This window comes from Macaca mulatta, chromosome 15 (genome assembly GCF_049350105.2).
Source record: "Macaca mulatta isolate MMU2019108-1 chromosome 15, T2T-MMU8v2.0, whole genome shotgun sequence".
NCBI classification, from domain to species: Eukaryota; Metazoa; Chordata; class Mammalia; order Primates; family Cercopithecidae; genus Macaca; species Macaca mulatta.
In genome coordinates this window covers 81,698,671-81,715,872 of record NC_133420.1, presented here as the reverse complement: position 1 = coordinate 81,715,872, position 17,202 = coordinate 81,698,671, and the positions used below count along the sequence as shown (strand labels likewise).

General features: G+C 32.9%; 1 protein-coding gene across 8 annotated transcripts in view; it reads left to right on the top strand.

Annotated features, from left to right (window-relative positions):
* Positions 1-17,202, top strand: part of CNTLN (centlein) — a 367,082-nt gene that overhangs the window by 308,337 nt on the left and 41,543 nt on the right. For all 8 annotated transcript variants that reach the window (XM_077966047.1, XM_028835147.2, XM_015117646.3 and 5 more), the window contains 5 exons: positions 5,385-5,576; positions 10,696-10,793; positions 12,280-12,406; positions 13,751-13,888; positions 14,475-14,660. In XM_077966047.1, the coding sequence (XP_077822173.1) occupies positions 5,385-5,576; positions 10,696-10,793; positions 12,280-12,406; positions 13,751-13,888; positions 14,475-14,660 (741 nt within the window). The remainder of the gene's footprint in view (positions 1-5,384; positions 5,577-10,695; positions 10,794-12,279; positions 12,407-13,750; positions 13,889-14,474; positions 14,661-17,202) is intronic.

Sequence of the window (17,202 nt, the reverse complement as noted above, 5' to 3'; positions counted from 1 at the left end):
TACCCAATAGCATTTTCTTTACATGTGCTACAACTAGCAACATGTTCGTTGAATAGGCAGATATTGAGTATTTTATTCTTCTGAGACATGAAGATCAGAGAGTATCTAAAAATATATTGTTTTGGGAGTAATTAGGGAAATGATTTTCTCAGCTTTTTTTCTAAGCCCTTTATTTCTCATTATGGGGCCTGAAGAATATTTTCCAAGGGCCTTGTTTTATTTTTTCTGATAGTTCGTTCCTGAACATTAAAATGTTCAACAGGTCTCCCTGATGGAGAAGGGATGCCTGATGTCCTCAGACTGCCCCCAGTTTACTGACCAGTGATTTGGCAACTATCTTCTCTTGAGTAAAAGTTGGAAAGCAGAGTGGTCATAGATCTAAGCTAGTACATTCAATGCTGTACTTAGCTTCTAGATCACATTTTACAGAACAAATCAGGGGAATATGGGGAGGGAAACAGGCTCTAGTCAGCATTTACCAGACAGGAATTGAAGGTAGCAGCAGTTCCCTCAGCTTCCCGTTTTGTTTCTTCATAGCACTTACTATAGTTTATTGTTACGTATTTCTGGATTACAGACCAGTAGCTACCTAAAGGCAAGGATTATCTATAACCTTTTTCTTACTGAAAACAGAGAACTAGCATAGTGCTAACTACATAGTATGTGTAAAAAGAATAAATGATAGGTATTGAATCAGGTTCTGAATCTAGGTACTCCATATCTAAATCTGCCAGCAAATGTCAAGTTGGTGCCATGAATGAAAGCAGTTTGTGAATGAAATCCCATATAAGAAAATAAGGGAAAATAGGCCAGGGGAGACTAATTTACCCTATTCATGGGATTCTACAGTTACAGTTGAGAGCAGCAAACAAAAGCTTCTGGCCAGAGGCTTTTTGCTTGTCAGTTAAACTACAAAATGCAGATCTGGTAGAGGCAATTTATATTTCTAGCATAGAAAATGGAACATAAAAATAAAATGAAAAAGAACAAAAAAAAATTAAAAGGAAAATGGGGGTCAGGCACAGTGGCTCATGACTATAATCCAAGCATTTTGAGAGGCCGAGGCGGGAGGATTGCTTGAGGCCATGAGTTCAAGACCAGGCTGGGCAACACAGCAAGATCCCATATCTACAAAAAAATTAAAAAATTCGCTGGGTATTTTTACTCACTGTAGTCCCTGCTACTCGGGAGGCTGAGGCAGGAGGATCCCTTGAACCCAAGAGTTTGAGGCTGTAGTGGGCTAAGATTAAACCACTGTACTCCAGCCTGGGCAATAGAGCAAGACCTTGTCTGAAAAGAAAATGGGACAATTTGTAAAGCAATTGAATAAATAAAATGAATACAAAATTATGGATAAAGAAAAAAAAATTAATCCAGAGTGAGAATATTATATAAACTCTACACACTGTGGGGTTTGGGAGACTTTCTTGAGATGGGACAGAGTGGCAGTAAGATAACAAGAAGTAGATTCTAGAAAGGCACTGATGTAAAAAATATCAGGACCCATATTAATTTTCTGTGCTACAAAACACAAATTTAGCAGCTGAGAAACAACATATGCATTCATTACCTCACAGTGTCATTGGGTCAGGAGTCTGATACAGCCTTAGTGGGGTGCTCTGCTCAGAATGTGGCAAGGTTGCAATCAGTGTGTCAGCCAGGCTGCCTTTTTTGAAAAATTCAGTTCCTTGTGGGTATAGGACTGAGGTCTGTCGCTTGCTGGTTGACAGCCCCAAGGATCATTCTCAGCTCATTGAGGCCTCCCTTAGGTCTTGTCTTGTAGCTCCTTTCATAACATGGCAACTTACTTCTTTAAAGCCAGCAGGGGAATCTCCCTGACCTCAGAGAATGCCTCTGGCCTTCTTTGAAAGGGCTCATCTGATTAGGTCAGGACCAGTCAAGAAAAGCTTGCTTTTGATTAGCTCTCAGAAACTTGATTAGGGACCCTGACCCTAATTACACCTACAGAATTCTCTTTGCATATAACATAATGTAATCATGGGAATGACAACCTATCATATTTCTGGGTCCCATACAAGGGGAGGGTATTGTACCAGAGCATGTCATCTGAGAATTGTGTCTACCACAGGATATTATACTGAAGAATAAGTTTTTCAGTACATTCTTATTTCTTCTTACAGTCGCTTAGAGAGTTCTCTCCTTTTCAGGGATTTATGCTTCCTCAATGTTAAATTTAAATAAATTATTAATAGATAGTGTCTAGTTTAAAATTTTTATAGTGTTAAGTTCTATTTTATAACCTTTGGTTAGAAATAATTGACTACACATAAATCAATACGAATCTCAGTACTTATTCTTATTGAAGTCAACTTTTAAATTGAAATAGATGTTTGGGAGACTATAGACGGATTGCACTGCTGCGGATATAGAGTCAGAGGAGCATATCTGCCTTCAATACCTGTGTAGTAGTATAGGAGGGATCCTAGATTTATTCTAGTCAAACAAGTAACTATGACTTAAGACAAACTAAAGTTTCTGTCATGAGAGAAATTACCAGGTTATTATGTATATACATGTTAAAGTTTTATTAATCTAGCTCCTCAGCCTTTAACACTTCTCAGACACTATTAGTAGCCTTTACCACAAGATAACAATGCTGACAATGAACATCTACTATGTGCAATCACAGACGTTTTAAGATTCTGTCCTCAAGATCACCTTTGTTAGGTAGACAAGCACCGTCTCTTTTTAAAACGAGGAAACAAAGCCATGTGTTTGTGCAAGCTCACTCAGCTGGTAAGCAGTAGACCCAGAGAATATGAATCCAGAAATTATGATTCTTCCATGTGTGTTTTGTTATCACTTGTTCTTAACATAATGTGACTTAAATGCTTATAAATATTTGCTTGAAGATGGAAAGGCAATAGTAGAGAAATAGGAATCATGCTGCTAATAAACAAGAAAACTCACAATTTTAAGAGTAATCTTAATTTATTGGTAGATTTTTATGGCACAGTCTCTTTCTAACAAGGTCACCCACAAAAGTTGTCTCACAGCCTACAGCAAATGTAAGCAAAAGAAAGTTATTTATACATTTTTTCTCATCTATAGCTTTCTCAAGTAAGAAGTAGAATTTTTAAACTGAGAGAAGTTAATAAGAGAGCTCCAGTTATTTGTCCACAATGCTAAGGAGAACCAAAGGTTTCCAAACTGATGGAATGTGTGATTTACATATTTCCTGTTTTTCAACAGATGCTGCGTAGCATTTCTATGCATATATAACTAACACCGGAAATATGTTTTCAAGATTGTAGATTTTAAATATTGTTTAATCAAAATATTATATTTTAATAAAGTACAAGTCATTTAGTTTACTGCCTCTGTAATTTCAGTTTTTCTTCATTTAATACATTTTTATATTGTTAAATTGAAGTTGAAAGTTACGTATGCATGTCTTTTAGAAGAATGTATTTATTGACTTGATCTTTCCTCAGTGGAGGCACATTTATAGTGTCAGGATCTGCCAGGTAGAAAGATTAGACAGAAATCTGGTGGCATACAAGTATAACAAATGAGAGAAGCCGCCTAAGTATTCCAGTAAGAAGAAAGGAACAAAGAAGTCTTCATGAAGGAGGAATACTAAGCTGCCCTTTAAAGATGAGACAGATTTCAGCAGAAAGAAACACCATGTGTAGAGTCATCCATGTAAAAATGGCAGGCAGGTTTGGGGAATGGCAGGCAGGTTTGGCTTCATATGATGCCTGACAGCAACACAAATTGAAGCCTAAGCTTAGAGAGCCTTATTATCCACAAACATTTGAGATTTATTCTATTGGAATGAAGAACCCATGAAGGGCTTTGATTAAGGGAATAACTGGTCAGTGTTGTTTTAGGAAGTTGTATAAAAGGTGGAATGAAGGTAGGGAAAGGTTGACGGCAGAGAAAGGGTTATTGTAATAGTCTTAATGAGATAATGAGCGTTTGCATTAAGAGAGTGGCTGAGAGGAATGAAAATGAGAAACACTATGTAATTTGCAGAACCTGACAATTGATTGGACATAGGGAATGAATAAACAGGGAGGGAGATGGATTCAAGCTTGAATATTAGACAGGAAGATTTCCAGGTTTAAGGAAACTAAGAGTTTACTATTATATATTAATTATTAGGTTCTTTTGGGACAACTCATGAACAAATTTCATGGAACAAATTTCATAAACAATTTCCTAAAATTCTATAGAACCATGCTTTTAGATTATAAGGTAAAATATAGCCAAATAGTTTTTTTCACCACAGCATACGTTTTATGTTGCCAGAACATAGTTTAATCTGAAGTATATCAAGTTCTAGTTTTGAATCCATGATCTTAAATATTCATATTTAATAATATGCACTTACATATACAAATACATATATAATGATGGTATAGTTTCTAGAAATTGTGTTTTAAATATAGTGTTAATACTTAAGTTTCATGTTCATCTTACTGTACACTTTAGCTACATCTTTTGCTATTTCTAATTGGAATTTTTAACAAAGAAAAATTTTTCCCCCTCTGAGAGATTTCAGTATCATTTTGTCTAATTGTACCTTATGTTAAGGTACCACATTATAAGCTTCTTTGGAATAATAAAATAGTAATGCAAATACCCTCTTAAGCAGCTCTGAGTTGTTATGCCATTATAGTTTGGTGACATTCTGCTGACTATAGATTGGTGAATGAGAAGGGCTAACATTAAGATGGTTTCTTTTACACTCCTTCATAAAAACATTACTATTATGTCATTTAGCAAAATGTTTATGCTATTAAAAATTCAAAATGTAAGGAGTTTAGTGCATTTCTACCTCAACATTAGAAACAGGACTTTTCAACAATCAATCAAGTGCATAAAACTGAGCGAGTTTGTTTGTACGCTATTTATTTGAACTAAATCTCTAACAAGCCTCGTCTGCTAATTGGACTTAACATTTATGTTGCTAAATGAGAAGCATTTTGGCTGCTATATAGGATGGTAAGACCTACCCAGTGGAATAAACAGCTAACATCTGTTATCCTGTCCTGCTCCAGCTTGGCTTTTCCCAGTTAAGTACTACATCAGCCCTGAAGTCGAGGTTATCAAATATGTGAATCTCTGGCTCACCCATTTATGTGTGAAGGTAAAGAAATAGTGCATCATCAGTCAGGACCAGCCAACCAAAAGATATTGAGTACAGCTGGTTCACTTTGTTTTAACTTTGCAAGCCCTACTACTATAAGCAAAATCTAATAGAGGTTAAGATTTTTGTAAAGTTCGTATAATAACTATAATTAATTTCAGTTCTCTTTAATATTTTCCTAGCTGTAGACTTTTATGCTGATAATTATTAGATTAAATGTAGTTACTTTTATAATATATTTATATTTATTTTCTTTTTTTAAAAAAAGAAGCTAAATTTGGATTTGGCTGGGCTTCGGAAAGAAAAAGAAGATTTACTAAAGAAATTGGAGTCCTCATCTGAAATCACAAGTTTGGCAGAAGAAGTTTCCCAAGTAACATTTCCACGGATACAAGTTACATCACTTGGTCCTTCAAGGAGCATGGATTTGGAAATGAAGCAATTACAGTGTAAATTAAAGGTGATTATAAAGTTTAGTAAGCATGAAAACATGTATTATGCTTGAATCCTGCAAGACATATTTATATGAACACTAATTTTTTCTAATAAAGGTAAATTATAGTATAGATAATCCAAAATTATTAATATTGCCATCATCATTAATTTTTAGCCCAGTAGATTCTTATCTGATAATGAATACTACCATTCTCTGAAAAAGACAAGACACCATGAAATCCTAATTTAGGAGCTGATGTAAACTGGCCGATATCTGCTACTCTAATACTTCCTTCTGCCCCCATGCCTCCCTCCAGCTAAACAGAATCCTTTCAGACATGTAATATGTCAACATAAATAGAATTGCTTTTCTCTGCATACTTCCAGCAAGTTAAACTTGAGAGTGAAACCAATCCACTTTTGCTCTCTTCTTCTTCTCCCTCCCACTTATCTCCTCCTTCTCTGTCTCCAACCAACAACCATATTAAAATAGTAGGAAGTATGTAGAAAAAAAGCACTGAGAGGAAAAAAAAAAAAAAGAATCTAAGACCAAGCAAAACTGTCAGCAACTTAAAAGTAAGGCTGTCCTTAGTTTAAGTAGAATTCCCTTGTAAGAAATAGGATTTGTGAGTGAGTTTTAATTGGAAAGTTCATTTTCATGCTTCTTAAGCCCATTTATTCCTCACATATTTAAATATTTTCTTCAGTGGGGGTTGCTAGCTAGAAGCTAAAAAGGGCAGTGTATATGGGACCATTGCTATAATGTGAGTCACTAGAAAGAAAATCCTGATTGTAAATGCACAGAGTACATTAGAAATGGAATAATCATCCCTGTTAGGAGGGTACTGGAATACTATGTTGAAATGTCAAATAGACTCTCATTGTTTTCAATCCCAAATAGGGTATGTGCACCCTTCAATAATATATCTTTTAGTGCAGATTTACTCATAGGATAAATAGGATAAAACTTAAAATAAATGAGTTTATCATTGCTTGAAAATAATTTGCTTTATTAATAGTAACCAAATATACAAACTAGCATTGGGATTCTTCTTGAATACTATCTTCTTTAGACAGTTTTTATGTGTAAAACTTGGGTCAGTCACAACATTTTATAATCTTAAATAACTTATAAAATATTAGAAATGTGAGGGAAAAAGTGTTATGCAATTTTGGGGCATGAACCTTAAAATGTGTCTCTGAAAATGAGGGATAAAATGTGTAAACTGAACATTTCAGTGTTAAGGTTTCATATAGAGAAGATAAAATCATTGAGATATTCCTTGATCTTATCTGTCACATAGACTTTAATTCTTACTTCTGTGATTCTTCGTGTATTTAAGTCCTCATGATTCTAACTTTGTTTTTCACCAAGATAAAATAGAGTGCTAGATCCAGTATTGTCTAATCTGACTTCTAGAAGACATAGTTTTAAGTTGATTTATACATAAATCATAATTTATCATTTTTACATAAACAGTTTTTCATTGATTTATATTTTACTTATTTTACTTACTACAAATGGTCTAATAATTTTTGGTAATAATAGATCCATATGAGTGTCTGTAAGTTCTTTGTATTATGATTTTTCATGGTGTAAGCTTTTACCCACGTACAGGTCTCTCTCTTGGTTTGGAGGAATGTATGAATCAGAAAGAGAACTAAAGCAATTAGTTTGAATTGATTGTCCATAATCTAACCTAGAGTCTTGGAACACTGACCAAACTGCATAGGGACAAAAAGGATAAATTTTTACTTTTGTTTTGTTTCATATTTTCATATAGAAATTTCCTAGAAGACCAAGTATCTTTAAGTATATAATACTCTCTACTACTAAAAATTTTTGTTTTGATTCTGGTTTGTAGAGATTCCATAACAAAATACCACAGACCGGTTGTCTTAAACAGTGAACGTATATATTATTCTCACAGTTCTAAAGGCTGGAAATCTAAGATCAAGGTGTCAACAGGTTTCATTTCTGTTGAGGCCTCTCTCCTCGGTTTGTAGATGGCTGTCTTCTCCCTGTGTCTTTACATGGTCTTCCCTCTATGTGTCTTTGTGTCCTAATTTCCCTGCTTGTAAAGACACTGCTCAGACTGAATTAGATTCCACCCTAATAACCTCATTTTACCTGAATTATCTGTTTAAAGGCCTTATCTCCAAATACAGTCACATTCTAATGTACTGGGGGTTCAGTGAGAACTTCAACATACTAATTTGTTTAGAAGAAATAGAATTTGGCTCATTCCAGATATCAAACTGATAATATAGTGATTTTTAAATAAGTAGCTTATTTTCTACTTAATGTTTTTAGACTTAATTGAGAAAATTGGCTAGATTCGAATATACTAAAGGTTTATACACACCTTTTCTGTACTATGCAGTTAATATTACACTTTTCTGTGTAATTTTATATATGTTTTTCTGATGTCTGTGGTTCATTTACAGTTGAGAAAACTGAGACACAGAAAGAATAAGTTAATTGTCCAAGATCACACAGGTACTGCATATAGAGCTGAGATTAGAACTCCAACCATCTGGCTCCATAGTCCATGCTCCTAATCATTATACTATGCAAATTAAAAAAAAATATTCAATAAACTTTGTATAGGAAAGCTGTAACAGGGATGACTTTTTACCATTGTGACATTTTTGATGTATATGTTTTACACCAGATTTTAAGTCATGTTACAGATAAATATTGTGTAGTAGGGAATGGAAAAGGGACAAAAGACCTGGGTTTCAATCAATTTTTGGCCATTAACTTCTCATCAACCTGGTCAAGGAAATTACTTAACTTTTCTAGAGGTCTAAAGCAGAGATACCTTTCTACCCATCTGATAAAAATTTTTGAGGATCAAATGAAATAGATGTTAGATTTAGAGATCTTGGCCAAAGTGTATCTCAACCTGGCGTTTTATTTATTATAAATTGCTTTTCTCTCAATTCTCCAAGTCAGAGTTAACAGTATTTTCAGCCACATAAAATACAGCCTTAAGTTTAAAAACAGAAAAGAATCAACCAGTTATCTTAATATCCACTTAATTCATTCCATTGAAGATACTCTCGGACTTTATTTACTGCCTGTATCTTTTATTTTAAATACAATTCTAAGTTTATTTTACTTCTCAGCAGAAAACACCTTCAGTGCAGCACGCTAGAAGTATGCATATTAAGGGGAAGGATGATTGTTTTTAGGCAGGAATAATGACACAAGCAAAAAATTACAACCAACAGATTGACAGGAAAAAAAAAGGCAATATGAAAATGTTAAGGTAAATACAAAATTAGAAAAGCACAGTCTGGGACCATTTAGAGGAGGGATAAGTAGACATTTATATCACAGTAGTCCCTAAAACCATCACTATATTATAGTATAGTGATAATATAATACGTATTAGTATATCATATATAATTTATAGTGATAATATTTATAATATAATATCACTATATTAACATATCACTATTAGCTTAGCATAATCATGGATGTTCATATTTCTAACTGAATGAACAATCATCAGAGAAAGAATTGAAAATTAATGATTAAAGCAAACGCTTCAATTATTTGATAAATTGACTAGTGTGGAACATATTCAAGCAGTGGTGGAAATAAGATACTGTACATCACTGTAAACATGCAAACTATGGTATAAATTTTGATTGCATTACACACACATTTGATCAAAACATAACATTCAAAAGAGTTGCCATGCTGAAGTAGCTTTGAGTTTTTAAGAAAAATTAACATTTCATGTAAAAATTAAAATTATTTCAAATGTTCTATTTGTATGTTATATCCATGAGATACTTAAAGTCAGTCTGATGAATTACATTTACCTTGGGTAACTAAAGTTTAATCTTTTCAAACTCAAATTATTTTTAGCATGAGTCAAACATCCAAATCTAGGAATAGTTCTAATAGAAACAATTTATTGTAGTTTAGAAATATTAGCTAAATAACTACTCCAAATATTTTAACAGCTATTATATTTTATTTATATTCATTTAATACTTTTAAAAGTTAACAAATGGATTAATGTGAGTATGTCAACATTATCTTGAATGTGGAAAAACTAAAGTACTGAAAAGACTAAGTGATGTCTTAGATTATACATTTAGTTGGAACTAGAGTCAAAATTGAAAGGTGTTCTAACACTGTAGTTACCACCTCTGGTTCCTAGGCTGTACTGACAACAAATACCACAGAACTGTTTTGCTTTGAAAAACTAATAATTGTTTATAAATAATTTAATAAGTAGTGTTATTAATAACTTAAAGAAGGACTGAGTATTCATGAGGTTTTCTATCAGTTATCATTATTCTCTAACAAACTATCCCAAAGTATCGTGGCTTAAAACAACAGTTTATTATTTCCTACGATTTTGTTGGTTGACTGGGAAGTTCTTTTGTTGGTCTCTTCTGGGCAACCTCATATCCCTGGATTTTTTCAAACCGAAGGTTTCCCTAGTTGGAAGATACAAAATAGCCTCACTCATAGATCGGACAATTGATCTACTGCCTGTCAGCTGTAGTGTCTTGGTACACTTCCACATGATACATCAACTGCAAGGTGATCCTGGAGCAGCATTCCAAGAAGGCAAAGAGAGAAGCCATAAAGCTTTAAGGCCTGGGAACTGAAATTTACACAATTCATTTCTGCTGCATTCTTTTGGGCAAAGCAAGTCACAAGCCAGACTACATTCAGAGGGTTGGGAAATGGATTCCCCTGCTTGATGAGCAGCAAAGCATTTGTGACCATAGTTAGTCTAAGATGTTAGTAAATCCAGTATTTGTTTTAAGTGATCTTTTTAAATCATTAAAATTCTTAATTATTCACATATTTACATTATACTAGGACAATTCACATTTCCTGTAAATGTATTTTGGATACATACTCTTTGCTATTCTTACATGATTGTGTTCCTCTATAGTTTGGCATGTTATATAAAAGTTTTAGTATTACTATAGTATTTCTATTAGAGCATATAAAATAAAGCATTTAAAATATTAAAATATTCATTTTAATTATTGTTTACCATAATTATTGTAAATGTATTCTTCTTTTTTAGAATGGCACTTATTTTTATGCTGCTTTAGACCAAGGTTGAAAGGTATATTTAAATTTATTTCTATTTTTAATCTAGAATGCAACTAATGAACTCACTAAACAGTCATCAAATGTGAAGTCTTTGAAATTTGAACTCCTAGCAAAAGAAGAACACATAAAGGAAATGCATGAAAAGTATGGTCTTTGTATTTCTAGCCATTGTATTTGGTGCCACCTAGTGGCATCCAAGTCTATTAAACGTACCCTAAGAAACTGCTAATGTTAATGTTTTCCTTCCCTAGTTCATATTTAAACCTACATAAGATGAAAGTTTAAGGAATACTATGTATAGCATGATTAATGGCAAGCTATTTAGTTTTTTTATTAGAATAAGGATTAAGTTAAATTTCCCTTATTAAACATATTTAATTTTGAATAAATACAAATTAATGGCTTCGAGACTATGAATGAAAAACTTTACAATGTGGCAGTTATTTGACCCCCCCCAAATATATAGATTAGTATTTGTATTGGATTTAATGCCTAAACTTATGAAGCTAAGGTATAAAAAGGAAAGTTTTGTTTGTGTTTAAAATAACTGGAGGTTATGAAAGTTTGTACTTTTTGTGTTTATCAGTAAAAAGATTTTAAATGCTGTATCCCACTGAATCAAAATTATTTTCATTCTGTATCTTTCAGAGCTACACTATTGCTTAGAAATAGTAAGATGTTTAGATAGAATTCCAGTTGTCTCTGATACATTTAAGATATATGTATCTCACAAACACACCTGTAGACCTCATTATAAGTGAAGAGCACTTAGAAGTGATATGAGTAGATAAAAGTCTTAGACAAAAAGGTTGGTTAATTTTTTAACTGATAATATTTTGAAGTTTATTTATTAAGAGTAAGTCTTGCTTATTGTTTAACAGGGCTCTCGATTAACACTCTTTGAATTCTGGCTTCCCTACCTACTAGGCCTATGCCTAAATTCAATAATATTAAATTAGGTTCTTTTGAGGAATAAATGAGCTAATACATGTAAAGCACTTACAACAGTGACTGGAACATTGTAAGTCTTCGATACATGTTAGCTATTGTCATTCTTATTTTAGTAGCAGTAGCAGCAGCAGCAGCAGCAGCAGCAAGAGAGTAGTGGTTCTCACAGCATCTACCATTTTATACTTAATATTTCATCAACTGTGCTAAACAGATGTGTGGATTGAATCTCAAATTATATTAAATTAGAAGATATTATGGCTAATTTAGTTTCATTACAAGAGTTTACATTTGTTTATTGAAGTATTAGATTTTTTCTTATTGTTATGCTTTTGATTATCTTTATATATCACTTTGATTTTTCACAGCAATGTAAAAATGTGATTTAAATGAAATAGCTCTGTTTTCATAAGTGTTATTAATTTTTTTCATTTCTTATATTTTTGTTTTAATACGTATATGTAATTGTATAATTACCAAGTCACAACTATAGATTTTACAAGTGTTCAAAATATTAAAAGAACAATATCTTATCCAATGCAATTCATTTTACTAATTTACAGTGTCAATATCACATAACATTTAAAAATTAACAGTAGGTATAATATTGGATAAAATGTAAGATATCACCACTGTTAAGGTATTTTCTGTCACTCTTGATGTTACCTTTTTTTTTTTCAAGGATGTCTCGAATGGAGAGGGATATAACTATGAAAAGACATTTGATAGAGGACTTGAAATTTCGACAGAAAGTAAATTTGGAAAGTAATGAGAGTTTTAGTGAAATGTTACAAAATCTTGATAAAAAGGTATCAATTTTTATCTTAACTGACACTAAAAATATCACTTCCTGTTGTATTTACTCTCTTACCACAAATATTTAGTCCTAATAAATGTATAGAAAATATTCATAGGATATGTATTTACTGTTACAAAGTAACACTCTTTGCTCTGAAAGTACATTATTTATTTTAAAATTCAAGTCTCTAAAACCTCATACATAATATGGCCACACATTCTGTTTCTATTTATAAATATCCCATGAGAAGATTAAAAATCCTCAGTATTTCTAGGATACTTTTTTACTTTTTATTCAGTATTTCATTTTATTTAAAACTATAAGTTGTGATAGAATCAAGCTTGTATTTCTTAGTGAAAACTTGATTACCAATAACTATCAGAAGTTCTTTAAAAATGTACTTTCTTCTTAGATACCCTTAATGCATTCTACATGGGAAGGGAGTTGTACCTGCAAAGGGAGTTGTAGTTAAAGTAGTTATGTAATATATGACCCCAAACTAGAAGGTTTTTTTTTTTTTTTTTAAAGATGCTATTTTCACAACTCATAAAGCACCCTGTGCTTTGGCATTCACTAAATGTTATGCACACCTGAGAGAACATCTCCTTTACTTTCCTTGTTGAAAATGAAAATTTAAGTATCTGTTAGGTCAAATGGATTTAAGAAAGAAACTTTTACATGAGCATGATGAATCCATATGGATTTTCTTTCTCTTCTCTTCCATGCTGCTGTGCAAGTTAAAATCACTTCCTATAGGCTTTTTCAATGTTATCCTTTCAATTTTGCTATTTTTTTAACTTCAATAATAATTTCCTACATAGCCGTGGAATCTTTATATAAGTAACATTTATATTTAGTGGCATTAAACTGAAAAACTACTTTTTCTGTTATGCTTTGAGATACATATTATATATCTTATAAATAAGCAATGTATATATATACTATTATTTTATTTCATCAAAAAGGCTATGTAATACTTATTTTAGAGAATACAATGGAAAGTTAACTATAACTTGGCTTGTTTCAGAATCAGAACAATCATCTCCTGCCTTAGGAAGTTTAAGTTAGTAATTAATGGATATGTAGTTAACATTAATATTGTGTTATTGGGTGCAAGGATATACATACCAGTATTCATTTAGTTTGTGTGCAATTTTGGGTTTTGTTACTGATTTAAGGATTGTTACTTTCATTCATAATATCAGTTCTGTAAGTATAATACTTGAATTTGATAGCGTTATGAGAAAATAAATGGAAGTAGACTCATTCACTCATTTAGTTTCTGCTGGAACAAATACAGTATATGACTAGAATGCCTTTAACAATAATAATTACCTTTATGCTTTTAATGTAGGTAAAGACATTAACTGAAGAATGTTCCAACAAGAAGATATCAATTGATTCACTAAAGCAAAGACTTAATGTTGCTGTAAAAGAAAAGTCACAGTATGAACAGATGTATCAGAAATCTAAAGAGGAGTTAGAAAAAAAGGTATGCTTTTAAAAAGATCATTTTAGCTTAGAGATGGAATATAATGGTGTTTGTTTCATTGTTAACATTGTTGATTTTTTTCCTTCCCCAAACCACAAGCTAGTTAAACACTTCAAATAAGTGCAAAGAGGATTTGTATCTCTACATGAAACACTAAACATTTGTTTAACATTAAAGATATTTCTGTATTAGAGGAAACAGGTTTTGTTTGATAGTTTTTAAGAAATGAAAACTATTATTGAACACTGGTATTTATACAAGTAGATATAAATTTTGTAGGCCCACTCAAACTTTCAAACTAAATGTTTCCATGTTATGTAGAGCATCTTTGGGGGTCTAAAATAGCTTCCATGCTTTTAATTATAATCTTTAAAAATCATAAACTAATTTTGATGATAAGTATATGAGAATGTGTACTTAGGATGTTTTATTGAAAATTAATGAAAATAATCATTAATTTTACCCAAATAATAAATACATATATAGAGAGAATAATAAAATATTTTCCTTATTTGACATGTATAACTAACTTTTCCAAATCTGTTTATAAAATATCTTTTATTTTATGACTGCTGATCTTTTGCAGGATCTCAAGCTTACTCTCCTAGTATCAAGAATAAGTGAGACTGAATCTGCAATGGCAGACATTGAAACAGCAGCATCTAAGCAGCTTCAAGGATTAGCATTGCAAAGTGAACAGGTTCTAGAAGGTGCACAGAAGACATTGCTGTTAGCCAATGAAAAAGTGGAAGAGTTCACCAAATTCGTGAAGGTTAGAATTACTTGTCGTTTACTAACTTGTACTTTACTTTAGGCAGAGTAGGCAGTAGCTTACTTGAGATGATTTAGGGAATAAAGTTTCTTTCTGCTTTCGTAACACACAAAACATCTTTTCCTACCCTATTTATCACATTGCTAATAATTCCTGCATAAAGAATTTATTTTTATAGTTTGAATTTAAAATTTTCTACCATCTTAATATTTCTTTCTTAATATCAATTTAGTTATGAAATGGTAGTAGTCAAGTCATCTGGACAGGTTTTAAGTTGAAAGAATTAAGCCATTCCCGCTCTACTCTCCTTTTGAAAATTGTTCAAGCAGAAACAACCAGGAACTTGCTCAGTGTTCAGTGATGCTAAGAGACATCTGAAGCCCAGGCCACAAACTGTGAAGACATGGGATAGGCAGAGGAATGGCACATGACAAGCAGAACAAAGAGAAGAAAAACTCAAGTATCTGCAGAGGTGTACCATCTAGAAATTATCTAAAAGCTAAAGAGCCCTAGAAAGCCTTCATTCCCCTAGACTTAGAAGTTAATAACATTTTATGCCACTATTAAGAGTACTCCACTTAGAGGAAATTCCTTACTTTGCTTCTTTGGAAATCATAGATACCTTGGGAGTTTTCTCATTTTAAAAATATCTACAAAATGAATTGATAAAACATTTTATCTCCTTTATCTCTTTTAATGAATATTTCAACTGGTGTGAAGTCAAGCCAATAATGCCTGCCTCTGAGGATCCTAAATGATTGCAAAGTATTAATTTTAGTAAATGTAATTTACCTTTTCCAGATTCAAAACATTTTTTCTAAATGCTTGTTAAATTCACTGTTTAACTTATAGTGAACACTTTCATTAAATATTGTGACTTATACACTGCTGGTGGGAATGTAAATTAGTTCAGCCACTATGGAAAGCAGTTTGGAAATTCTCAAAAAGTGAAAAACAAAACTACCATTTGACCCAGCAATCCCATTATTGGGTACATAACCAAAATAATAGAAATCCTTCTATCATAAAGACACATGCATGCGTATGTTCATTGCGGCACTGTTAACAATAGCAAAGATATGGAATCAACCTAAATGCCCATCAACAATAGACTAGATTAAGAAATTGTGGTACATATACACCATAGGATACTACACAGCCATAGAGAAGAATGAGATCAAGTCCCTTGCAGCAACTTGAATGGAGATGGAGGCCATTATCCTAAGTGAACTAACACATGAAGAAAAAACCAACACCACATGTTCTCACTTATAAGTGGAAGCTAAACATTGAGTGCACATGGACACAAAGAAGAGAACAATAGACATCGGGGCCTACTTGAGGGTGAGGGTGGGAGGAGCATGAGAATTGAAAAACTACCTATTGGGTACTATGTTTATTGCCTGGGTGATGAAATAATATGTACATCAAACCCCTGCAACACAAAATTTATCTATAGAACCAACCTGCACATGTATCCCTGAAACTAAAATAAAAGCTATATATATATAGTCATTATTTTACTCATGAGGTAGAACCATTTTTATTATGAGTATTACCTTCATAAACCTTGGTTTTTGTTTTATATTCAACTTAGCATTTTGTTTGTGGAGCTTTTGGCTAAGATATAAAATATGAAATATATAATTATGAGATTTATTCAAAATGCTAATCATTGTTTTTCCTTGAAGTACTCTTTGAATGTGGCACTTTAAAAAAGAAGGATGAATGAGAATCAGAAGTTTTCACAATAGAAAAATTAATTTCATGACTGTATATCTGATTATCATATTCTAGATGAAGTTTCATGACTTCCATGATAAGGTAAATGGGTATATTTCTCCATACAAAGTGGTTTAGCAAAAAATATCTTTAAGAAACTTTTCTTTTTTTTCTCTTTTTTTTTTGAGACGGAGTCTCGCTCTGTCACCCAGGCTGGAGTGCAGTGGCCGGATCTCAGCTCACTGCAAGCTCCGCCTCCCGGGTTCACGCCATTCTCCTGTCTCAGCCTCCCAAGTAGCTGGGACTACAGGCGCCCGCCACCTCGCCCGGCTAGTTTTTTGTATTTTTTAGTAGAGACGGGGTTTCACCGTGTTAGCCGGGATGGTCTCGATCTCCTGACCTCGTGATCCGCTCGTCTCGGCCTCCCAAAGTGCTGGGATTACAGGCTTGAGCCACCACGTCCGGCAAGAAACTTTTCTTTATATCCAATGATATAAATAGTATTTAATGATGAAGTGAGTATCTAAACTGTAATTATTCAAGGGTAACATTAGTCCTTCATATTGTTCATCAACAATGATATTGAGTAGATGTCTTAATAGATAAATTCAGGATTGCTGTGGTGTCATGACTTTTTTTTTTTTTTTTTTTTTTTTGAGAGGGAGTCTCGCTCTGTCGCCCAGGCTGGAGTGCAGTGGCCGGATCTCCGCTCACTGCAAGCTCCGCCTCCCGGGTTTACGCCATTCTCCCGCCTCAGCCTCCCGAGTAGCTGGGACTACAGGCGCCCGCCACCTCGCCCGGCTAATTTTTTTGTATTTTT